Raw genomic sequence first — 26,303 nt, 5'->3', positions numbered from 1 at the left:
ACCATAGGAATGGCAAATTAGGGTCAATAGTCTCTAAAGAAATAAAATTTAAAATATTCTCTGCATGGTCTTATTTGTATGGAAATACTGAAATTATTAACAACTAATAGTGTGTGAGCAACAACCAGTCAGAACAGTCTCCACTTAAACAACCTCTATGGCCACACTAGTACGAACCAGCTGGGATCATTTCTCATTACTACTCGTATGAGTAAATCCAAAGGGCTTCATAACCTCATCAAATGATCATGGGATTTAAGTATTAAATCATCTCTACAGGATAGAAAAAATAAATGCCCTTTGGGCACATGGGGTGAGAAGGAGAGGGGCATAAAGGTAATTTACCGGGAAGGTCGTAAACGGATTCTCAGCTCCTTTTGCTTTTTAAAGGGGGTCAATTAAGCCCCAGTTAGTAAAGCCCATTTCAAGGGCCACAGTGGTGATTTTACCGCCATTCCAAAAGCAGCAAATAGGAACAGAATAGAAAGCAAACTGATTACAGGGATAGATTCTGCATTGGAAATTAATGTCCAAGTTGACAGGATCTGCTTAGTCTCCTACATACCAAGGTGGCTCACATGCCAGTCAATTGGTTTGATATTCTTTTTTTCACTCCCTTCCTACCTCTCTTCTTCCATTTCACCCTTCCTTCCTTCAATGAGGTTCTCTTTGACAATGGAAAACGAGAGATCAAAATTACATTTATAAATATAAGCAGCAAAGAGATAGTGTATTAACAAAAACAACAACAAAAATCAAATAAACACAGGACAGACAATGAAGTGAGCAGTGAGACTGGTTACTTCCTGAAGTCCAGATCCAGGGCTGGGGGACATAAAGGGGAAAAATAGCAGGAACGTGGGAATCTTGAGCCTCTAACTACATACTGAGAATTGGAGACATGGGTTAGAGATGAAGGGATTAGCTGAAGCTGGGCCTTGAACCAAGGAAAAGGGAAAGTAGAAATTAGATCGAGAAGAAAGTCCTAGAAACTGGTTGAAAGATTTGATCAAATCTGGTTTAGGTGCATTTGAATTTATAAATTCTCATCTTGAACCTAAGGACCATCCCAAAGGGAAAAGCGCAGGAAGAAACATAACTACTCTATGTCCAGAGCAGAAAGTAGAAACACTACCTTAAGGTCAGGAGTATTGCTTGGGTGATGCAGCAAGAAGGACCATTATTCCAGACCTGGACAAGATTGCCTCCAAGGGCCTGTCCTCCCAGATCTGAAAGGGACCTTAGAGTCATCTCAATGAATCACCCTCCTTTACAAATGAGGTCACTAAGACTCAGAGAGTTTAAAGAACATTCTTAAAGTTCATAACTAGTTGTTTGCAGATGTGGCTCTTGAATCCATATCTTAAGCCCTAGGTAGGAAACTTAGGCTCTTTCTCTTTTTGGTCCAAAAGTATCCCCAAATTACTTATGCTTTCTCACTTTCCCTCTTTTCAACCCTAACCAAACAGTTCTAATTCCCTGTTTATATTTAAAGTCTTCATCAAATCTTTTTCTTTTTTTCCCCCCTGACCAGTAAGGGGATCGCAACCCTTGGCATGGTGTGGTCTGCACCACGCTCAGCCATTGAGCGCACCGGCCATCCCTATATAGGATCCGAACCCACGGCCTTGGCGCTACCAGCGCCACACTCTCCCGAGTGAGCCACAGGGCTGGCCCTTCATCAAATCTTTTTACAAAATGTATCATACGATGCCACAACCCTTGGAAGGAAAGGACTTCTGAGCATTCTCCAACATGTCTTCATCACAATCACTTTTATTTAAGGTCTTTTATGTCGATCTGAAGTGATATTCTAAAATATAAAATTACTTAGACAAAAACAAAAGTTTTCTCAACGGGAAAGGTGTTGATGGTGATGATGCATTTTTAAGTAGGTACTTTCTGCTTTGTAAAAAGTCCGTGGTAAGTCTTTGTTTTCCAAAGCACCCAAGACTCGTTAGGTTGGAAAAAGAGCTTTTCTGGAGCCCTAAACTGGAATGGGAGATCAGAGGCTCATAACATGGACTGTACCAAAGAAGACCATCATTGGTCGAAGGAGGATGTAGACAGGAAAACAGCCTGTCACAGTAGAGATGGATGACCCAGGGCCCAAGAGCCCAACGAACAGGACCAAATCAGGAAGCTCCCACATTCCCTCAAATCCTCCAGTCATCTTTTGAGCCTTATTTCTGACTTCATTTCATTCTCAACCTACCAGGCACCAGTTTTTGTCAAAGGGGCCACTAACCAGTCGTTTTGTATACCTCCTAAAAAAAATGCCTGACTTCGTTTTCTGACCCAGAACAATTCACAAAACAGCGTGAGCTTGTTGCTCTACCTAGAAGAAAATCAATTTCTACCAATTTGATTTTTTTTAGTGGGGCAGGGGTGCTTTATGAACAAAGGAGCCCTTTGCTGTAAGGAACCCATCTTAGCAATTGTTATTATTTTTTTAAAGTTTTAAGTTCAAGTCTCTACTCATAAATGGACTTGAGATGGGGATGGAGTTTGTACTTCTGCTTCCAGACTGACTTGGTATGGGGAGACAGAAGGAAGGGAGGGTCGGGGGCATGCGGCACAGTGCCCTATGTTCCTCTGATGAAAGATCGTATGGTGGCCACCACTGCCTGCCAGAGGAGACCAAATCGCTATGACAAATTCAGGGGTGGCCATCAGGAATAAGAGGGAGGAAGAGCCCACTATGGTTCATGAAGGAAAGAAGAGCGTGGATTGACATGAATGTACTAAGGTGACCCCAATGCAAAATCATTATGTAAAAGAAGGCTTAGTTTTGAGGAAGTTGTCAAAATCCTAGCAAAGGATTCTCCCCACAAACACATTTGACTTCTGTTGGAAACCAAGAAATGTTTATAAGCCTGAATATAGACTGTTGCAGCCATTTTAGTCTGCTGAGTAGACTAGTGATTAGTTATAAGTAGTTTTTAAAACAATCCAATTGGACATACATTATATTCACAATACTTTTATAGAACTAATTCTACAAAATGTGACGACAGAGTAACCACAGTCCGACAAGTCACTGCAGGACAATGCCTACGAGGTGGGAGCACGGTTACACTGGCTCTGCAGGGAGTGGACAGAGGTGGAAGCTCGTTCTGCCTACACTGGGAACTGGAGTACTTAGTGGACATGTGTTCTCATGGTGATCACGTTGCTTTGCTCTGATCTGATTTGCACTACCATAATTAGGTACCACAGAGTTACGGCCTAAAAAGTTAATGGAATAGATATCACGGGACTTTGGAAGATACTTTTGGTTAGTTTGGTTCTTTTAAGTGTCCACAGTTTACATTTTTAAGAAAATAAAAATCACTATCACATACATGCTTCTCCAAAGACCCCAATGATTGTATCAATGATTGATAATTTTGAAGTTGAAAGACTTGCTAAGTCATTTGGAACAAAACAGTTGCTAGGGCGACTGTACACTGAGCATGCAAGTGACAGGAGGGCTCTGAGACATCGCAATTGCATCTGATGGCTAGAAACATCTTTTGACCACAGTTTGAAGTGGCCAATACATTTGACTTCATGGCTGGTAATTTTCAGAGGCTTTTCTAACAGTCTATATTAAGCACATTCGCATTCATTGCTTTCCTTTTGTCATTATTATTTTTTAAATTGTTGTAGCAAGTTTGTGTGTTTTGTCACAACTAAATAAAGGAAAGCCTGTAAATTAAGATCTGGGCATACATTGTCTCCTTGATCATGGAAATTGTCTGGGTTTTAAAACAAAAACTCAGTGAGAAGAATAAACGTGCTCTCCTATCCTCTTGTTAAGTACAACTGTTCATTGGTGTTTATAAACTTTCAGGCTAAAAGACTTGGGGAGTGGGAGAAAGCCCTCCAGAGCCTCCCAAAGTTGGATTCACTTGCTCGGGTGGTTTGGAAATATGAAACGAGAAGCACAGCAGTATGTTAGGAGTCCCCACCATCAGGACAATGAATGGAGCAATGTCTTGTGTGCATCTGCTTCTCAACTTCCACGTCCCAGGTGTGCCCACAACTCTCTTGGTATCATGAGTGGACCAGGTAAACCTTATCTGACAATTGTAGAAAAGCTGCAAGAAGGTGTTTCCTGCAAATATATGAACAAAGGGATGAGAAATGCAGAATGAAAACTAAAACTACAAAAATATGACTTTCAACTGTGAAAATAAATGTTTCCATTTATTAAGAGCTGGTGTCAATGCAGATCAAAATACACACCTATCCTGGAGCAGAGCAGGTATTCGCCCGCCCCCTTTTGTCTTCTTTTGTGGACTTACTAAAATACATGTGTACATCATTGGCCATTTTAAAATTGTTTTAATAATTCATTTCCCTTAATTACAATTAATTGTGGCAGTGACCATCATTCTCCTCAAAGAAAAAGAAAGAAAGAAGGGAAATATGCATTAAGGAGTCTGGCCACTTACACATTTTGATTTTGCATTGTTCAGATACAGGGAGGATATTTGATAACGAAAAAGAAAAGAAAAAATATATTTTCTTTCTAATAAATAAAAATAATTTCAATTGCTAGAGGCTATACATGACAATTTTAGTATGTTCATTTATAAATGAAATCATTTTCTTTTCCAAAATACATGGAAGCAATATTCAAGGCAGACAAAGAGAAAGATCTGTCTACTTTATTCTCTTGCAATTCTTCCTTATCCTAACATTTCCACCAGTGATTCAGCATGTAAGAGGGAAAAAAGTCACGTCACCATTTATGAAGTTTGTCAGGCTTTTAAAAAATAGTTCTGGTCTCCTGGGAGTCAACATTCATCTTCAACTTCTCTGATTGGTGGAATCAAGCTGCTTGTGGATTTATATTGGTTGATCTGGTTAGCCATGTGGGTAGTCATGGGCTTGATCTGAATGTTTCTGGGATAGGCATTATCCGGTTCATCTGTAAACCATTTCTTTTCTGCTAAAGGGCAAAACGGATAGAAGACAAGGAGGAGAAACGAGAAGCTTAATTAGTCCCAGGGTAAAGCCTCTGGAAAGTTCATAGAAAAATGCAAAAGGTCATCAATGGAAGCTGACAGTGAGTAACTGCTAAGAGAGACAGTGCAGTGTAGGGAGGACCCCAGATTGGGAACATACCTGTGCCCCCTGCAGCAAGCAATCAACAGAACGTGCCACTAGGACTTGGAGGCACCAGGGGTGGACCTCAGAGAAGAGGGAGAGGTTGGGAGATGAACTCTGGCAACATTCTCTGGAGTCACTTTATCGGCCTGAAAAGCTTTGGTATAGAGGAGATGATGCTTCTGTCAGATACTAGGTACAGACACGTGCCCGGGGAGCGATTCGTGCACCCACTGATGTGAGTGAAACACTGAAGGACTTCATCCCTGCTGTAGAGCGAGCGATCTAGAACTTTATGCGGGATTGCCTCCTCCCAGCCTTTGCTGGCTTTGCTTATAATAAGCATACTTAAAGACATAGCTCAACTATACCCCTCTTCTGTTTCTTTCGCAGCCAGTTTTGGGGGTCTTAAAGTCAACCCAGAGAACTTGCTGGCCAATGAGTTTGAAAATCAGAATAGTAACCTGTGTTTTAAGGAAGATTTTGAGATGGCTTTTGTTTCAAGAAAGAAAACTCAGTGTTGGTATAATGAGTAGAGAGTTCCCAGTGGCAATATCTCAACTGTAATAATCCAAGCTGTTGACAGGGACTGAGAAGAGGTCTTGGCATTTCACTCCACCCTAAATGCAGAGATGGCTGGGAGAGAGTGCTGAGCCGTGTGTTGGGGGCTGGCGTGAGAGCGACAATGCCCTGGCATCCTCCCAGCGGTGAGGTGCTGTTTACAAGACTCAGCCCTCGTCCCCGTCTCTTTCTAGGACTGAAATTTTCTGGGAAATCATCCATGCTTATGGAAGGAAAGGACTGAGTGAATAGGACACTCTCACTGGGATTCATACACTTCATTTTAGTGGCTTAGGGAAAGAAAAGAGTGAAAGCTTTCAACACACCGTCAGCTTTAGAAACAATGGATTCTGCAGCTTCCTTTTCTGCCTGCTAGAACAGTTCATAGCTGCCTTGTCTGTTGTCCTAGACTGACATATTAATGAAATTTGCTCACCTGACTTGAGGGGTGTGTGTGTGTGCGTGTGCGTGTGTGTGTGTGTGTGTATGTGTGTGTGGTGTCTGGCTAAAGATTTATAAATTAAGCATCTACGATCAGCTCATGAACATTATTCTTCTTTCTCCTTGGCCCATCCACACTTGGCCTGTTTCAAGTGCCATCAGCCCTCGTTTGCTGCTAAAGGCTGTTGCTGGAGCTGGGATGGGCCTGGTAACAGTTTCACCAGCCTTTGTTCAGGAGCTCAGTTTACCCCTCAGGAAACTTGCTGCCTATGACATCATTCCCCACCCTGCCCCTGCTTTGGCTGTCCCACCTATTATAATTAAGTTCACTTTGAATTGAACAGATTGGGTGATAGGAATTCATAATGCTATATCCTCACAGTGAAGCTAACTGATTAAGTGCTTTAAATTATTCCCCCTGACAGAATGATAAAGTTACAATCTGTTCTGAGATGATCTACAGCTTGCCAGACTCCTACAGCTTCTTTCTACATTCATTTATCTTTTTGTCAAGCAGAGGTTTTTTTTTTTTTTTTCCTAAGCTTCAATTCCATAGATCTTTTAAAGTCATCAGCACATCTGAATTATTAATGAGGCTTTAGAGGCAAGGCTCCTGATGGGCTGGTTAGAAAAGGTTGTATAGAAATCTGGGATTGTGTACACATCAAAATAATTTCAGCTCCATTTAAAAAACCATTTAGTTCAAGTGTGACATAGACGAACCATTATGCATTTGTGGAAACCAATTTTTTGTGATCTACGATTAAACTAACCTTTCAGAGAGGAGTAAAGTGCGATGGTTATCATGTTCTAAAAGCATCGCCAGGCCACTGAAACAATTTTAAACTATGACTTTTTCAGATAGTATATGGTTAAAGATGATTTTCTGAGGACTTGAGCCTGCTGTTCATGCTCTGTCTGCCTGAGCTGCCCTTGGCTTTGGCCATGCTGCTATGCAGACTGATTTTGCAAAGGGATTTAGTGCTAGGTGGGACATGCCAGATTGAGAGAGTGAACTCTGCTGACGGAAACAAGTAGGTCTGTTGGGTGAAAGACCTAAGACAGCTGCAATTTGCTGAAATTTTTACAACTGCTGCAGAGAATAATTGTTCAGAATTTAGTCTTTACAGTTCAATTCAAAGTTGGCATTTTGACCTTTCACAGAGGAGAAAGTATCAATTTCTTTCTGCTGTCTGTGGGAAAGAGCATTATTTTCCCATTTAAGCTTCTCTTTCCTTTTAAATTTTTTGCCATAAAAAAAAAGTTCTAAGCAATGTAGCCTCTGTGTTTTGGCCACAGAGCTTCAACACAAGGAAGACGTTATGTTAAAAACAGGTCCTGGCGAGGAGATGAGGTTTTATTATGCCCGAGAAATAGTTGATTAATTCAGGTGCTCCGTAAGATAAAAATGAATGTCTTGTTGGAGTCTTGTTTAGATGGGATGTAGAGGAAAGAAAAATATATAAATATTCTGGGCATTTTACTAAAATGCCTTGTGGCAAAGGTATTTTATAAAGAAATTCTCTCAAAGAGCTTTCAGAGGAATGCACATGTTAAAGATGACCTGTCATTGGGCTTCAACGGAGGTGCAGCTACAGCCATGACCATTTGGTTTACTGAATTTCAACTTCCAAAGAAGAAACCACACCAGTGGGTGACCACAAAATTGGCCACGAAGAAGAGGACTCAGAGAAGGAATTCAAATGAGTGCTGAAGTGCTTCTGGATCAATCCAAATCCCTGAGTTTGTCCCCACCCCCTGCTTCAGCCCACGTGTCAGGAAGATTTCCAGGAGCTTTATTTCCATGCCTAAGATGAGGACAGTCGATGTGGCTGTGAGGGCTTCCTCACTGCCAGGAAAAAATAGCCCCATTTGTGAATAAACTTCTCGAGGATGAGCTGCATGATGTCACTGTTCTGAGTATAATATGTGACCTGCCAGGAGCTGCTGTCACAGGACAGGTAGTGGAGTTAGGGAAGGAGTGGCATTTCACAGTCTGCGGCAGGCTGGCTAGTTGAACAAGTTAAAATCTGGAAAATAACTGCAGAGAGATGGTGGTGAAATATCTGCAAATGCCACTGGGAGACTTCATTTATTAAGATGAGCTATGTCACGACCTGTCCAGCATGGGCAAGCAATGAGGTGTAGGTAGAAGAGATGGCCTGGGGTAGCAGGTTAAAGTCAAGTGCACCTGCCTCTCTCCCATGCTGGTTGCATGGCTCTGAGCAAGTAATTGCTTAATTTATCTTAGCTTCACTTCTCCTCTGTAACAGGGCTGGTGACATGACCTTCCTAATGCTGTTGTTTAGATAAATGGAGCTAGTGCCCCTGAAGCACTTAGCATGGGTCCAGATACATGGTAAGTAAATGTGAATTAAGATTATTAGTATTATTAATAATGTTATCAGGCATTAGCATTATATCACTGTGGCTAATTTAATACACTTTAGTGTCCCTTGGATTCTGCATTTTTCAAATGGAGATGCCAACAGCAGCTACATCTGGGGTTGTTGTGAGGACTGAATGAGTTAACATATGGAAAGTGCTTAGAAGAGTGTCTGGTCTGGGGTAATTGCTAAGGTGTTAGCTTTTGGTTTAAGGTTGGCATTAGTATGAGTACTATCAGTACTAAAGGATGATTTAAAGATGGGTGGTACTTTTATGTGTGATTACAAATGATACTCTTCAGTAGAGGAGCTGGGGGTAGAGAACTGGGGTGTATAAGTTGGGGTGCTGACCTGAAGAATGTGGATTGTGACAGTAGAGGTGACAGGAGAGGATTTAGTTGGTAGTTGTTATTTAGAAGGTGAAGGAGAGGAGGGGGTAACCTGGTGTTATATCTGGGGAGTCCAGAGCTGCTACCCTTCCATGGAACCTCTGTGTCTCTAATATTGGCTCTCACTCGACAGGCACCCTACCCCACCCGAGAGCCATCTGTGCCTTCCATTGCCAGTGTCATCACTGAGATAGCAGGGTTCAGAGAAGGGGTGAGGACTTCCTCCAGCCATACAGCTGAAGGTCAGCCAGGATACCGGAGGGGTGGGCTATGGCGTGGGAGAGCCCCAGACCTGGGCTGCCTTAGCTGCCTGGGACCCCAGGAACAAAGAAAGAAATAGGCTGCACCGTGAAAACTGAGCTTCTTTGCAGTGTCTGTGGGTTGTCAGTGCTGTGGAATTTAGCCTTTTACATAAATACTCTCCAGAGAAGAGCACAGAAGAGAGGACCCGGTGATACAGTGAAGGCATTTGGAATAATTGGCCCTCTTCTTGCTGCACCACAAGCTGAGGTTTAGAGAGAAAAGGCTTGGAAGCATAAGATTCCACTTTGGAGAGAGATAACAGTTGAGAACAGCAAGGACTAACAAGGAGCTCCAACCGTCGAGGGTAATGCTGCGCGCAGCACGCCTCACATTTCTGCTAGGCAGTCTGGCGCTCTTCTCTGCCCAGCAGACCCAATGCCCCAGCAACCCACCCATGCACACTGCCTCCTCTCTTCCCTGTGGGCAAAGTATGGCTATTTCACAGAGATGAAAATCATTTGCACCAGAGACAGAGCAGTTTTTGTTTTTGAAAACTGTCTCAGTTCTTTGCAATTGTCCACCATGACTCTATTTGTCTCTTTTAACTGAAAGTCTGATGCTGCCATTTGCCGAGCAGTTGCAAACGGCTCCCTCCTGGCCCTTCTCTGTGGCCTTCCTCTGTGACCCTCGGTCCAGCCAACACCCTGCGGGCAGACCCTTCACTCCTCCCTTTCGGGAGTCAGGGGTCACCTCCAAAGGTGGCAATGAATGTGCAGTCTCTGTGTGGGAGACAGTCAGCCAGTTTAGTGACAGCTGCCCACAGCCACTTCTTTATCATATTATGACAAAGCAGGGATGGCTGAAATAAGCTGATTGAGAAATTGATTTTTAGCCTGTCTTGAACTTCCATAGGCCCTGGCATTTCTGCACTGTTTCTCCTTCAAGAAGCCTGTTGCTACAGGAACCTGGCAGGTTGATTTAATTGTCTCTTTTGGGAGGCAGACACCTTTAGGCTTTTCCCATGCTGAAGAAGAGCCAGTCAAAAGGTTTTTCTGGTCATCTGGGATCCTGACAATGCTGCCAAGAGGCACAGTCAGCCTCTCCACTCACGGAGCATACAGGGCTGTCCCTTTTCTCAGAAGCTATGTACCCAGCTCAAGAAGGTGCCACCTGCACACCAGCATCATGAAGCACCTAGAGACATTCATTGTATTTTTTTAAAGATAAGCCAAGAGGACAAGGATAATTTATAAAATAACTTAAGGTATAAAAATGTTTAAGGTCCACTATTTCAAATATTTATCGAGCACCTATTGTGAGCCTAGTTCTGAGTCATAACCTTTCACATTCAGAGCAGAATGCAAAACCTCTTCCAATTGTGGTAGAAATTGAATCATCTGTATAAGGGTCCAGCTCGCTCATCCATTTGAACTGGCTTCAGGAAGCAGTTGTTAAGGGTGTGGGCGATTCCACAATCATCTGAGTGTTGAAGCCGAGAAGGCTTCACTGGGCCTCCTGGTCTACCAACTTACTTTACGCTCATCCCTTCTAAAGTCCGAAGCAAATCAGACTGAAGGGCTTACAAATTGCTTCTCTTCCAGAGTGGCGCAGAGAGCTGAGTTCCTAGCTGTTGTTCTTTTTAAATGCATACGCTGTATTTTCAAGAAACTCTTTTACTTTCTAACTGTACCTACTTGGTTTTTTTTTTTTTTTTTTTTTTGATGGAGAGAGGGTAGGGGAGAGACAATACGAAAAGCTGTTATGCCTCCTTCTAAGTGAGCAGATGTTGTCCTGAAAGAGGAAGGGGAAGGTTGGGACAAATGGAAAACAGTGGAGGAGACTCTTCCGTCTGTTAAGGAAAGTGTAATGGTAGTTTTGACCAATTAAATAGAAGTAATACCTTTTCCATCATCAAATATGTCATTACCCAAATATGGTCAATTCTCAATTATCTGCCAGTGGGTCTTGATTGTGTGCCCAAAGTCCAGGAAAAGCCCCCATATTTCATCTCACGTCATAGTCTGTTCCCATTCCATTCCCATCACAATATCGTCTCATCAGAGCTGCTAAAAGATTGTATGTAAAACACATTTTGGATTTACTTCTCTCTATCTGCCCCGTTTCTAGTTGGTATTTAACAAATGTCTGAAAGGCAGGTGGCAGGAGAGACTTGGGTAATACAGAGACTGAATCATCAGCCCCCAGATACCCGGGCACGGGCTATTGAGTAGATACATACAGCTGAACAGGTTCGACTTTGGCTTATACCGATCAAACATAGAGACCAATGCTTTTGCCATTAGTAACCCTCCTGGTTTAAATCAAAGGAGGATAAAATATTAACAGAGAAGCAGGTTTGCCAAATGAAATAGCTGCAATGTTTTCCAGAAAAGTTTACCAACCGGCATTATCACTTGATTTAGTGAGTCTCGCCAAGATAAACACAGAGATGTGAACAGACTGATGGGGGGACTGGGTTGGGGTGGTGGTAATGGGGGGCAGTGAAGGAAGCTGGGTTTCTTGATGGGAAAATGCTTTTGGACTTGGAGCAAGGTACCAAGGTGGGCAGGGAGGCCACGTGCAGATTTAAAGGCAAGCCAGATGGAGAGAAGTTCCCCCCAAATTACCCAACCCAAACCCAGGAACATCAAAACAAACTCTACGGAATCTAGCAGCAGCAGCGGCACAGCCTCATTGCGCTGAGCAGTTTATAAAGTGGAGGAAGGAAGAGAGGGAAAGGAGAGGAAGAGGGGAGGGGGAAAAAGCAAAACAAAAGAAATAAAACCACAAACAAAACAATATAAATAAAAATAAACAAACCAATAACAGAATAAAATTTGTAACTCCTTTTTTTTTTTTTAATTTCACAAAAGTTTTCACAAGGACAACGTTATAGAAGAAAACCCCCAGCAGTGGCTAGGTCATGCAGAACCATTAATTGTCATACCTTGGCCCATTCTATTCATCCTTGTTGCACTTTAGAGAGAGAAGTAAGCTAGGTGAGTTTTACAATGCTTTTAAACTGTCATATTTCCTGTTGAGCACTTTAACTGGCACATTCTTATAGTTATAAATGATCTGAGGGCGTAACTTTATAACCTCCTTTGCAGAGAATGCATACAGAGCTCTTCATGATCCAAAACTAGGGGATATGTATATATAGTTATATATATATATATAGTTATATATATATAGTTATATATAAAGAGATAGTTATTTGTAATATATAAATCAATATATATATAGGGATAAAAAATAATTTGAAAAAATTCTTCCACTCATAGGGCTTTTTAATATACAATTATTCTCCAGCCCATTACTGGTTTAAATACTGCACTGAGCCTGTCTTTGGTGCAGGGGTTGGAGGTTCTGACTGAGCCTCACCATTTTGTCAGTAAAAGTGCTTGTCAATTCACACAGCAAGCAAATCTCCAAAACTATCATGCTCGAGGGGACAGGGGAATCCAAAATCTAAACCCAAAACATTCACCATAAAAACACCTTTTCAGAGATGGTACAGCTGTGACATTTTTCCTTCTCCCTTCCACCCCTATTCTATTTGATGGAATTTTTTAAAGTAAATATAGTAAATATGTATACAGCAGCCTGGGGCTAGTCCATCCACAGAAGAATCTGGTTATGGTGTAGTTGGCCAATTTTTAAGAACCACTGTACTGCCTAAAGCATGATTTGCATGCAGAAAACATCTGTATGTTGAAATAAGGGTATTTTTTCTACCTTTCATGCTTACTGTTTTTTAAAAAGAAAGAAAACAAAAGAAAAAAATAACTATACCAAAATGTGTTTGGCTCACTGTTGAACTCTTCTTATCCCCCATCTCATAATGACAAGGAACAGCTCCCTATTACTGTCCTCCACCTGCCTAAGTAGATTGGCTACGTTACAGAAATTGATGAGGAGGGATGTTTCCCCACCATCTTTCTGCTTTGGGACAGCCAGTATCCTGCAGCTGTGCCAACAGTTTAAGGTGGTAGCTGGCTTTTGTCTTTTTTGAGTCAACTGTGGCTTGATCCTCCTACATTCTGATTTATTTAGCATGTTGGCTCCTGGAAAACATGATCTGCTGCTGGGTTTCTCTTCCTCTCACTCAACCATCACCCCAGCCCTTGCTCTGACCTGGCATTGGGGCCCTAGCTAATCAAACAAAGGGGAGTAAAAAGGTCCCCTGAGAATGCATGGAAAAATACTTGCTCTTTCCTGAGCATTATTTATTCTGTACATAAGGTAAGTAATTCACCTTTTAAAAGATGTAAAAGTCCCAGGAAGGTAGTTTTTAATGACTTACATCTGATATTTATGATACATATGGCTTTTCATCCCAAATGTCAAAAGTGAAAGAAAAAAATTGCTATTCATATGGCAGCATAAGGAGACAGAATAACAATTTAATATGCAATCAAACCTCTTTCACTTGAATTAAATGACTAGAATTTGAGGCATCCATGAACGGAATACTATTCTTTCCTCCATATTAAGGTTAGAAATGTTCATATGAACTCCCAAAGGAAGCTAACTCTGGGACAAAAGGCCTTGGTGAGTAACTAAAAAAAAATCTCTGATGTTCTCTTGCAACAAGCAGGTGCTTAATAATCATCTACACAAACTGTGAAAGCTTTTCAAATGCTTCATGATACTTCGGCCCGGGGAGTGGAAACCATCAATATGTTTTCATTGCTTTTTGGTTGCTTGTTTCAAATAAACATGTGCTAACTTATTGTGTGTGTATAAAAAAAAGAAGAAAAAAGAAAGGAAGACAACAACAACTAAAAAATCAAAACCCAAAGCACCCCGGTCATCCTGATAAATCAGAATAAACATTTCTTTTACACTAAGTAAACTTGCTTTGCCTAACTGACATCGCTCACACGCGCTCCCTTCTCATCTGTGAACTCTTTCCTGCAGTGAGCTATTTATGTCTGGAGCATGCCTCTGGGTTATTTTTCCCCCTAGAATCATAAATAACTTTTGGTCCGTCTGCTTATTTGCTGTTGTGCTCAAGGGTTTTATGGTGGTGAAATAAAAATGACAACCACATGCACACTATCATACATATGCAAATATGTGTAAAAAAAGGGGGGGCGGGTACTACAGGGGAAAACAGGAGAGTTACTTCGTTGGGAACACCGACTGGGAAATGAGTGGCAGATACAGTTTCACACAGTGGCGGTGGATACACATATCAAAGCCGCTCTTCCTGCACGTACTTCTGTTTGTCCCGGGACTCCCTGGACTTGGGCCGGTTCTGTCGGTTTGCTGTGGACGGGATGGAGTGGACGGAGGAGCTCTTCTTGCTGGAGGACTGTGATGAGTGGGAGGAATGGGACAGGCTGGCCCGGGACTGGCCGGCGTTGTGGTCAAACTGCATTAAGCAAAAGATCAGGTCCGTGGGCACGAGCTCAAACTCATACGGGGGGTTGGTGATGACATACCTAGAACGGAAAGCAAAGAAGTCACCACCCGAGGGTAACCTGGTAGAGGATCCGACTCTCCCTGAACCAAAAGGACTTGCTATCGTATCTGGAAGATACACTTCTAGCTGGTACAAGGCTTTAAAAATTTCCTTCCAAGTTAAATGAAATCTTCCTGTTTCACTCAATAGGAAGCCAGCCGTGAACCAAATGAGATCAGGTAACGGAAGAACCAAACTGCACTTCCCATGGTGTGCACACACCTTTCCATACAAGGTCAAGTTCACTTCTGATCCTGAGATGCTCAACTGCAGGAGGTTTCGTGGACTGCACTGTAACTTTCTAGAATTTTCTGACAATCTCTGACACACATCACAGGATCTTGGTCTGCCATGACCCAGCGTCTCCTTAGATCATCCTAACTCTTTGCCTTTTAAAGATCAATTGCAGTGGGAGTTTTACTACATGCAAGAACATAAAACACTTCTCCGACTATCTGTCAGCCCTGCTTTATTGTTCTCCTCAATTAGATCTGGCTGTCTCTGGTAAAAACCGGACATGACTACAATGATCACTATGTGCCATCTACAGCAGGGGATCTCAAAGTGTGGTCCTCAGGTCAGACAGACTCCCTGACTCTCAGCCTCACCTGGGAGCTTCTTAAAAATGCACATTTTTAAACAACTCCACCTCAGGCCTGCTGAATCAGAATCTCTGAGGGTGGGGTCACCAACTTGTGTTTTATTTTAACAAGCTCTGCAAGTGCTTCTCAAGCTGGCTAAACTTTGAGAACCCACCAGTCTACAGCAAGTGCTTAACTCTGGCTGCATGCTGTAATTCCTGGGCATTACATGTGTAACATTTTTATATATTTTAAAGCTTATATATACATACATATTTTTTTTCCTTCCAGACCAATTAAATCAGAGTAATCAGAGTATTTTAAAAAGCTCCCCAGGTGATTCTAATATGCAAGAAGGGCTGAGAAACACCTCTGTAGCACTGTTTCTCAGGGTATACAAATATTATGCAAACTCACTAACTTTGGTAATTCTAGGACGTACTTTTAATTTTTGCCAGCTATAAATTTATTTTAATATGTATTAGAAAAACATAGCCCATCTAAACTGTTATTTTTCTGCTTAAGGTGATAATATAAAATTTTCTTAAAAATATATAAAAGTACAAAAGTGAGTCAATTTAAAATATATGAGATAAAAATATAGGATTCTAAGGTATGGCAAAGGAACCATTTATCTTAAACATGAGCAATGTGAAATATCTCTATATTAGGTACCAACAGAGGCTATCCCAGTAAGCTGCAGTTTGGGGGAGATGCTTCTATTCAGACTTTTTTAACTGGGTGATAGAACTGTTCTACAGATCTTGAATTCTTCCATGTCTTTAAATCTGCTATTAGTAATTAAGAAAAATGTATCCCATAACCTCCAAACTCAGCGTTGGGTTTAACGCAGACAGAGTAATTTGCATGTTGAGAGCATGTGTACAGACCTTTGCCTTTACAGTAGGGACAGGAGAGGGCATTTGTGTGTCTGCATCTGGGTGGGAGAGCAGAGTGGAAATAGATACTCACCTCTTTGTGCACTGACTGGGCGTGCTAAGGTGAGCATCTCTCAGCCGGTAAATTCCAAAACAAAGCATATTATATGTTTTCAGAGCTTTGCAGAACAGATCACCATAACAACCACCATCCTGGGAGACAACAAAAGAACAGAGAGAAACATCCTTTTTATTTGCTTGAAAGTTGAGGCCCAGGGGGAAAAGGGCCTTTTCATAAAAGCCTGTTTTGATGTCTCCTGAGTTGAAGGGTCTGTGCCAAGCGACTGTGGCTGAAGAAGTCAATGTGGTTAACAGCCTACACCTGACATGGGTGATTTTAGGGATCAGGTAAGTAATGGAGTTTCCCTCTGGTGTCTCTCCAGTTTTCCACCTATAGCAATGAGAGCTCTAAAGAGGTTATGTGTCTCCCTACCTTTGAGTGAGGGTGTAAAGGCTGAAGGTCTCAGATGTACAAGTACGTTCAGCTGAGGAGAAGAAACCAGTTCTGCAAAGCGGTGATTATGTTTAGCCCCAGCTCAGCTGTAACCACTGTGGTTGGACCATGTTGTCAAAACTGCCTGAGTGATAATGAGAACCACTGCAAGGGGAAAAGACCCCACTGGGTCCTATGGTGACAGACTCTTTCAGGAAGGACTTGCGAAAAGCACAATTTACAGACCTCAGAGATGGCAAGGGTGGAAGAGAATGTGTTTCCCCAGAGCTGGGTGTCTGCAGGCTGAATAACGGGGATTCACAGATCTAATCAGTTCACAACAGCCTTCCCGGGGTCTGAGGCCTGATGCAGAAGGTGAAAGCAAGCGCATTCATGTAGAAATGCCGCTTCCTGCAGCCAGGTGGCTTCAGCTAGGCGTGGTTTCAGTTAGGGCACTGCAGTCTGACTTCACTGGGAATAAAATGGCTGTATTTGCCCTTCCTATCATTGGAATTTCCATATAAACACCACATTAGAGAACAGAAACGGGGCCAAACCTTACCATTCTTTAAAGTCTTTATCCTATTAAAGTGTATCAATAAGCAGATGATAGATAAAAAGAGCCTCTAGCTATTGAAGTTCCCTTTTGAAAAAGCCCAGTCTAACATAGGTCCTAGCTCATAGCCCAACTAAAATATGGTGCAAGAACACACCAGTGTTTCACAAAAAATGGAGAAAGACTCTTTCCTGGTGTCCATTTCTGCTAGCTGGACTTTCCGGGCAACACTATCGTTTGCACAACAGGTCTATCGGTTCCTTTGACTTGTGGCTCCACCCCTTACACACACCCGTGGGGTTGGGCTGGGAATGAGGTCAGGATGGTATACTCCTGCCAAAGTGTCTGAACCAAGCTGGAGTGTGGTCACCTCTGTCGCCGGGAGGGCCTGAAGGAGGGTGACTAGGCCCAGCGTCTGAAATTACTGGACCTAGGTTTTGAATTAGAGGCATTAAAGGATACCTAGGAGATGCTGTTTGTTTGGGCAGTGACTCTGGATGCACATGACTACTTTAGTGCTTTGAAAACAACCAGTGCTAGGGTCATACTTAGATACGAAACCTCAGAATCCTGGGGCCGGGGCTGGGCGTCCCATGTGCCGTTAGTGCACGGTCGGCGTTGAGCAGCCCTGAGCCATGCTAAGACCTGTGGAAGTGCTTCCCAACCCTGGCTGCATGCCGGCATCACCTGCTGCCTCCATCTCAAAGCAGAGGATACCTGAGAACACCCTGCAGTGAGGAAGCCCACCACTCAGAAGCCCGGGGGCCTTGGTGCTGATTCCTGACAGGGCCAGTCCTCAGTCTCCGGGCTTCAGTTGCCTTCGAGCAGGTGGTGGGAGAACCTGCACCCGAGGGTTGCCATGAGGATTACAGTGAAGAACTAAGCATAAAGCACCGTGCTAGGGACACAGTAACCACAAATGATCACCTCGTTTGGTTATTTACAGTAGGAGGAAGAAAAGACTGGTGTCACTGTCTGACACCAAGTTCATTCAGATCAAGCTGTCCCCAAACGGCAGGCTCAGGTGACCTCGGTGCTGCAGACTCACCCCTAGGTCGGCGAAGGGCCCGTCCAGCAGAGCTAGCTGCGCCACGCGGCAGCGGTCCCTGTTGGCCAGCGTCTGGGGGGTGCTGTAGCCCCCTCGAAGTGCATTCTCCTCAGCTATCAGAGCCTCGAGCTCCGGCGTGGCTCCTCCAGTCACCAGGGTCCGTATCAGGGTGAGGATATTGTCATTGAAGTACGTCTGGGGAGAGAGGGGGGTAAAGTCCTTTCAGCAAACACCCTGAAGTCACGACAGCCGACATCCAAATTACAACTTTTCTTGGTATCTCCTGTTTAAAGTTCTGGTCTGTCTCTTCAAATAATTTTATGTGTGCAGTGAAAAGACAGCAGGCTCCAATTATTCCATTCTTTTCTATTCTGCTCTGCTCTGTCCTGAAAGCCTGACTTTTAAAAACCAATCCAGGGGATTTTTATTAAAGGGCTGAAGTCCAAATAATTGGTGTTAGTAGGGATGCAAATACTGTCTCTCCTTCTCAAGTCTACACGTCTACTTTGAAACTTTGGGTGTGTGTAATAAAACGCAGCCTGTCCTGGCTGCTAACCCAAGCGGGTGTCCCTCTGCGGTCCCATCACCCATGTGCCAGGAAGCTGCCCCTCCCCCCCCAACAATGGCAAAGCTTTCTGTGCAGGAATAAGAGGCCAAGAGAATCAAGGCCACACACCCAACAATGTATCACGTGCTTTGGTAACAGGCTGACCCAGAAGTCTCTATCAATTAAATATGTCCAATAAATTTATGGCTAGGTGAATGAATGTCCTGGAGTGTGCACTTTGGTTTTTGCTTTTAAAAATAACTTTAATAGTCTGAGGCAAATATAGCTTATTAAAGAAGTTTCTCCTGGAGTGTACATTTGTCTCACTTCTGAAACATAACAGGCCTATCAGGAATAAAACAATGGGAGTTTAAAAAAAATTAATAGGATGCCAAATAAAAGAGCTTAAAAAGATATTTGTCACCCAGACTAATTCGAGAAAATCTCAGTTAAGGGTGGGCATTCCATTTTCCTGTGCTAGAAGGAATCAAATAGGCTAAATAAAATCAAACAAAATTTTTCCTGTGGCTTTTAAGGGTGTATGTACCTTGGGAACAAGTTAGGAAGACAGATGCGTTTTGACGTCAGCAGCTTCTTAGAGAGATTACACGACAAAGCTTAACGGGGAACAAAGCGGGGAAGGATAAGTCCCCAGCTCTGCTTTGCCATCACTAGTTCTGTGTCTTGGGGGAGGTTGCCTAATCGTTCTGGGCTTTGATTTTCTCAACGTAAAATAAGCATGGTCATGAAGATTAAGTTTATTTGCAGAGATTCCACAAGGACTTCTTGTTAGGATGATAGTTGCTAGAATTAGGGCTGGATTCATGTTCCTCATTGAAATACTCACAAAAACACCCAAAGTGATAGAAAAGCCCAACTGCAAAGGAAAACAGGAATGTTATTCACAGCCTGCCACACCCTAAGGAGAATTTATACTGAGTTCAGATGTGCCCTGGGACAGAGAAGCAGAACGAGGACGCCTAAAGTAAGAAATGTTGCTGGAGAGGTTGAGGGATCCAGAGTCGGGCTGTGGGTTTCATGCTGACTTCGCCTCTCCGAAGCTTTGTGACCTTGGAAAGATATTTAACATTTTTGTGCCTCAGTTTTATGATCTATAAAATGTAATACCAGAGTGGTTATGGGGACTCTATGACTTATTATACACGTGAAGCACTTAGAAAAACGCTCGGTGCACAGGAAGCACTGATAAATACTTTTGGCCTGGTATCTTTCAGAGACTTGGGGCCTTTGCTGATGAGAGGAACTGTCAACCTCATTCCCCACCTTGCCTTGGGTTTTCTGTCTTTTCTGGTTTTGTTTTTTGGTGGTGGGGGGCAAACCAAGGCCATTTCATTCACTCTTTAATCAGTCCTTCTCAGTCTGCCTCTGTTCTAAGACTCCATTTAGACTCAGGAATGGCACACAAAGGTCCTTGGGGATGGCACCCTGGGGCATGGTGGCAGCAGCAGCAGGAGCTGCCAGAGGGGCACTCTAGTGGACACTGGCTCAGGGCACACGTTTCCCAGCACTTTCACAGGTCAGTCCTCTTCCGTACTGTCCCATAATATTGAAAGCAGGAGACCACTCCACAGCCCTGCACGTACCACATTAAATAGGTGTAAGGTGGACACAGAACTTTCAAAAAGGCCTTTATGCTACAATTACCATTCTTGATCAACACCAAGGGGAGAATTCTAACAGCAGGAAAGGTGGGTGGCAGATCATTTATGACCTCCTATACCAAAAAACTGACCTTTTCGTGCTCAAATATAAAGAGAGAAAAAAACGGTCAATATAAATGTTTTTAAAAAGGGAACCATAATGTTTAAGATATAAAGAAAAGCATCCTTTTGATGGGTTAAATAGTTACTGGAAGAAATAAAAGAAAAATTCATAAAGCATTTGCTTTGGAATCAAAATAAATTTTTAAAGATATATGGAGTACCTATAACAAAAAGTAAAAGATAAAATGAGAAGAAACTGAATTCATACATCTTATCCAATTCCTCTTTGTGTAAGATATCAAAATTAAAAATAGATATGAGAAAATAGTTTAGAAAATCCAATACCCTTTCATGATAAACACACTCAACCTACTGGGAATAGAAGGGAAATCCCTCAACATGATAAAGGTCATAAATGAAAAAATCCACAGCTAACATCATACTTGATGAAAGACTGGATGCTTTTCCCTTAAGATCAGAAACAAGAGAAGGATATCCACTCCGTGACTTCTATTCAACGTTGTACTGAAGGTTCTAGACAGGGCTAGAAAGAAATAAAAAGCATCCATGTTGGAAGAAAAAGTAAAACTATCTCCATTCACAGATGACGTAATCTTGTCTATAGAAATTCCTAAGGAATCCACTAAAAAATTATGTGGGTAGTAAATCAGTTTAGCAAGGTTGCAGGATACAAAACCAATATATTAAAAAAAATTGTATTTCTATACATTTTTAATGAATAATTGGAGGATGAAATTTAAAAAAAAAACAATTCAACTTACAATAGCATCAAAAAGAATAAAATACTTAGAAATAAATTTACCCAAGGAGGTAAAAGACTAGTACACTAAAAAGTATAAAATATTACTGAAAGAAATTAATGAAAAACTATAAATAAATGGAAAGAAATCCCACGTTCATAAATTGAAAGACTTCATGTTATTAAGATGGCAATACTCTCCCAATTACAGGTTCAATGTAATCCTTTTGGGATCAAAATCCCAAAGATCATTTTTTTTTTTTTTTGCAGAAATGGAAAAGCTAATTCTAAGATTCATATGGAATTGCAAGAGATTCAAAATAGTCAAAGCAATCTTATAAAAGAAAAATTAAGTTGGAGAACTCACATTTCCTAATTTCAAAACATACTACAAAATTACAGTAATCAAGACGGCAGGGTGCCGGCATAAGGATCAACATGCAGACCAATGGAATAGAACTGAGAGTCTAGAAATAAACTCATGCAGCCACGGCCATTTGATTTCATTGAGGGGGCCAAGACCATTCGATGGAGAAAAATTATAGTCTCTTAAGCAAAGGGTGTTGCAACAACTGTGTATCCACGTGCAGAAGATAAAGTTGGACCTATACCTCACACCATATGCAAAAACTAACTCCAAATGGATCACAGACCTAAGTGTGAAAGCTAAAACTACAAAATGCTTAGAAGAAAACTTAAGGATAAATCTTTATGACACCAAAAGCATGAACTTACAAAAGAAAAAACAGACCAATTGTACTTCTCGAAAATTTAAAAACTTTTGTAGATTGAGGGACAATATCCAGACAGTGAAAAGACAACCTATAGAATGAGACAAAATTTTTGCAAATCATATATTTGAAAAGTGTCTAGTATCTAGTATTCAAAAGCCTCTTACAATGCAACAACAAAAAGACAACTGAATTTTTAAAATGGGCAAAAGACTTAAATGAGTATTTCTCCAAAAAACACATGTAAATTATCAACAGACATATGAAAAGAGGCTCAATATCACTAGTCATCAGGGAAATGCAAATCAATACCACAAGGAGATATCATTTCATTCCCACTAGAATGGCTGTAATCAAACAGACAGATGAAAACAAGAACTGGTGAGGATATGGAGAAACTGGAACCCTCATACACTGCTGGTGGGGATATAAAATGGTGCAGCCCCTTTGGCAAATGGTGTGGAAGTTCCACATATGTTTAAACATTGAGTTACCATATGACCCAGCAATTCTAGGTGCATACCCAAGGGTAATAAAAATATATGTCCACACAAAAACCAGAACACAGTTATTTACAGCAGCATTATTCATAATAACCAAGAGGTGGAAATAACCCAAATGTCCATCAAATAATGAATGCATACACAAAATATGTTATATCCATGCAATGAGTATCATTCAACCATAAAAAGGAATGCTACAACATCGATGAACCTTGGAAATCTTATACTAAGTCAGATTCCACTTATATGAAATGTCCAGAAGAGGCAAATCTATGGAGATAGGTCGTAGATAAGTGGTAGCTTAGGGCTGGGCATGAGGGGTAGGTGTGGGTAGAGTGGTGGGTGGGGGGGAGGATAGCTAAAAGGTATGAGGTTTCTTCTTGAGGAGATAAAAGTGTTCTAAAATTGACTGTGGTGTGGTCATGGTGATGGTAATTGGTAAATATACTAAAAATCATTGAATTGTCCACTTTAAATAGGTGAATTGCATGGTATGTTCATTATTTCTCAATATGTTTTTTAAAAATAGTTAAAAGATAACTAAAATTGTAATGGACAAATTTTTATGAGTTAAGAAGCAGTAAATTGTAGAACTGAAAATCACACACACACACACACACACACACACACACACTTTTTATAGACAAAATACTGTAACTGAAATACAAAAAGCAAAACTAATCAGCAATTACAATAAAATACATCTGGACTGAGAGAGTAATACGTGAAAAGTCCTCACTGTTAGTGTGTTTTTAGCTTTCACAGGTCAAATTGACCAAAAGTAAATAAAACTGAGAATATAATTAGGTTGATTTAGTAGATTTTTGTTAAACTTTGTGACAACAATTATGAAAAAATGGTCAATGGCCAAAAGCATCAAATCTGAATACATAATAAAATATAAGCTGTACAACCTACATTTTAAAAATTAAGTACAATGTAGTACAGGCAAAAGTAAATATCCTAGCACTTCAAAAAAATTTTTTAAAAGTACTCTCGATAACTACTAGGTTGAAATGGAAATTAGAATATAGAGTATTTAAAAATTAAAGACTATTTTGAAATGACATATAAAAATGTCATGATTTGAGGCCAAATCTGTAGAGACAAATACAGAGCCTTAAATACTGTTACTAGAAGATACAAAAGTTATTATAGAGCTAAGCATTGAAAGAATTGTCCTTTTTTTTTAAGAAAAGCAGAAGGATGAAATAATAAAGCATTAATCGATAAAAAAGCAAGATTCAGTGAACTGATAAATCCACTAAATAACTCGCTGAAAAAAAAATAAACAAACCTATGACAACTATAACCAAGAAAAACAAATAAAATTAGAGGTGAGAAGGAAAATACGGTGACAGATGTGTAAGGGACCTGACACTACTATTCTGAAAGCTCTCTTCAATAACACAGTCACTGGCCATGAATAAGAAGAATATTTATCATTTTTAAGCAGAAAGCAAAAGTAACAATCATCTCTACAAAGAGAGAGAGAGGATTATGAGAGAAAAAAAAGTGAAATTCCATGTTCCTACTAACCATGTACACCGGACATTATAATGTCATTTTTTCCAGCAAAATTTTTAACTTTGATATATGCCTAATTATAGGTTCAAACTGGACTTTCCTTTAATTTGATGCAATTATGCTAAATTTCCTCTAGAAAGATTCTTATGAAATTGTCCTCCCAGGTATATTTTAAAGGTTTCTTTACTAAACATTGTAGAAAGTATTAAAAATTAGAAGATCAATCAACTAGAGTGGATTTACAAGAATCGTAGTCTAGTTGTTAAAAGACCTTTCTTAATACAGGAATTGGCGAATCTGGCCCCACCGCCTGTTGTGTTTTCTTATATAAAGTTTTATGGGGACCCAGACACGCCCATTTGTTTACATGTTGTCTATGGCTGCTTTGGTGCTACAACAGCAGAGTTGAGTAGTTGTGACTGAGACTACGTCGCTCTCAAATTCCTAAAATATTTACCATGTGGCCCTTTACAGAAAAATAGTTTGCTGATTCATTCCTTAATATAAGGAAAGTATCACATACCATGGGGAAGGAACGTTTATTCAACAAATGATTTGGGGTAAACTGGCTAACTGGAAAAATTTTTCAACAATAAGGTAATGATTAAACAATGATGCACCTACATGACTTACATTGTACAGACATTAATATTATGCTTTCAGTAAATATTTAATGGGATAATATTAATATTATTATTAATAGCATAACATAATATTAAAATGTTTTTAAAAAGTAATATTAAAAAACCCATGATTCAAAATTCATGTTAAAAATTTGTACCTGAACTGATATATTTGTATTTAGGTAAAAATTATTGTAAATAGTACACAAAAATTTTACTTAGAAGTTAATTCTTGGTGACAGAATTTTGATTGATATTTATTTTTTCCTATTTTATTTATTTTATATATTTTCTACTGTGAAAATATACTTATTTAAAATTTCCGTAAAAAAAGTAAATGTTATAAAATAAAGACAAAAAAGTAGCCACAAACAACCTCATGAAAATATAGCTGAAAATTTAATTTCAGAATGCTCGATGGCTCTCTTGTATAGCAAGCACTTTTTAAGCACAAAAACTATAGAAGAATTCAGAAAAGAAAATATGCATTTGTATGATTACATACAAATTAAAAATTGATGTATTTCAAACTATCACAAACACAATTAAAGGGCCTCCTAGGGAAGATGACAATCAGTGCCTGCCAGAGTGCATGAGATGGCATTTATACACTAGTGATCAGAGTGTGCATTGGTACAATTGTTTCTTGGAGATAACCTGGCAATATGTATCTATCAACAGCTTTAACAATGTTAGTATTTGGTAAAAACCTAGTAAGTTTACCATAAGGTAATAAGTTGCTACTTGTTCAAAGATTTATGTAAGATAATGTTCATCACAGGGTAAATTATTATTGTAAAAAATTTTTGAAAAGCTAAATGCCCAACAATAGAATGATAGTTAAACAGATTCTGGTACATCCATAGACTGGAACATCATAAAGTCCTATGGAAGCTTTGCAAATCATGACACCTAAGAATATGACATGATAATACTCTGGATAAAATATTAAGTGAAAAGGAAAGAAATAAACTTGGATGATTCCATATTCATCTGTACATCTGGAAGGAAATACACCAAATTAACCATTCTTATCTTTGGAGTTGAGAATATGGGTCATTTACATTTTCTTCTTTATATGTTTTCTTTGTATGTTTATATGTTCTTCATATGTTTCTTCTTTATATGTCCTCTTTGGATTCTGTGCTTTCCAAATTTTCCACAAGGAGCATGATTAACTTTTCTAATGAAAACATAGTCAATGCTTTTTAAAAAAGAACATTCCAAATTCTCCACTGCAATGAAAAGTCTAGAAGGTCAACATGGAAGGTTATTTTGTCAGATCTTTAGGATTTGACCTTAACATGTTTCCCCTTCTGTGCTGAAATCAGTTACTCTGAAACAGCATAATCTTTTTGATCAATCAGTCCCTGACATTTATTGAGCACCTACTAATCCCTGAGCCTTGGTTTAGCCTGCAATCGTCTGCAATTCAAAGGGTACATCACTTTCAAAATTGCCCATCAACAGGTACAATTTCAAAGTCAGTCGGTCCAAGGTTGCATAGCTTGAGCACCTCTGGCACCGCTCGCAGTGCTCTGCTCTGAGCTGGCCCTGCCTCCCAGGTGGCTCTCCTTGGTTTTTCCAGACAGGCATCAAGGAGCAGTGCTATAGGCAGCAGAATCTGTGATTACAGAGACTAACAATGCCTTTCTGTCAGCAGAACACTCTTGCTCCCATTTTGATGCCCCAACATTCAGATACGGAGAAGTACTTCGGTAGTTGCATGTGTTCTGAGTATGTA

The 26,303-nt window shown here is 40.5% G+C and overlaps 1 protein-coding gene across 8 annotated transcripts in view; it reads right to left on the bottom strand.

The window, feature by feature from the left end:
• Window positions 1–4,553: 4,553 nt before the first annotated feature.
• KCNMA1 (potassium calcium-activated channel subfamily M alpha 1) overlaps window positions 4,554–26,303 on the bottom strand; it is a 701,659-nt gene continuing 679,909 nt past the window's right edge. For 3 of the 8 annotated variants that reach the window (XM_063102666.1, XM_063102669.1, XM_063102672.1), the window contains 3 exons: window positions 18,145–18,339; window positions 16,142–16,260; window positions 12,908–14,568 (listed from right to left, as the gene is read on the bottom strand). In XM_063102666.1, coding sequence (XP_062958736.1) covers window positions 14,319–14,568; window positions 16,142–16,260; window positions 18,145–18,339 — 564 coding nt within the window. In that variant the 3' untranslated portion in view covers window positions 12,908–14,318. Of the gene's footprint in view, window positions 4,940–12,065; window positions 12,095–12,907; window positions 14,569–16,141; window positions 16,261–18,144; window positions 18,340–26,303 lie in introns of those variants that run through there. The other 5 variants (XM_063102667.1, XM_063102670.1, XM_063102668.1 and 2 more) reach the window with 3 other exon arrangements.

Source organism: Cynocephalus volans, chromosome 7 (assembly GCF_027409185.1).
Source record: "Cynocephalus volans isolate mCynVol1 chromosome 7, mCynVol1.pri, whole genome shotgun sequence".
NCBI lineage: Eukaryota > Metazoa > Chordata > Mammalia > Dermoptera > Cynocephalidae > Cynocephalus > Cynocephalus volans.
The sequence above is the reverse complement of the archived record's forward strand: the minus strand, read 5'-3'. Positions and strand labels throughout refer to the sequence as shown.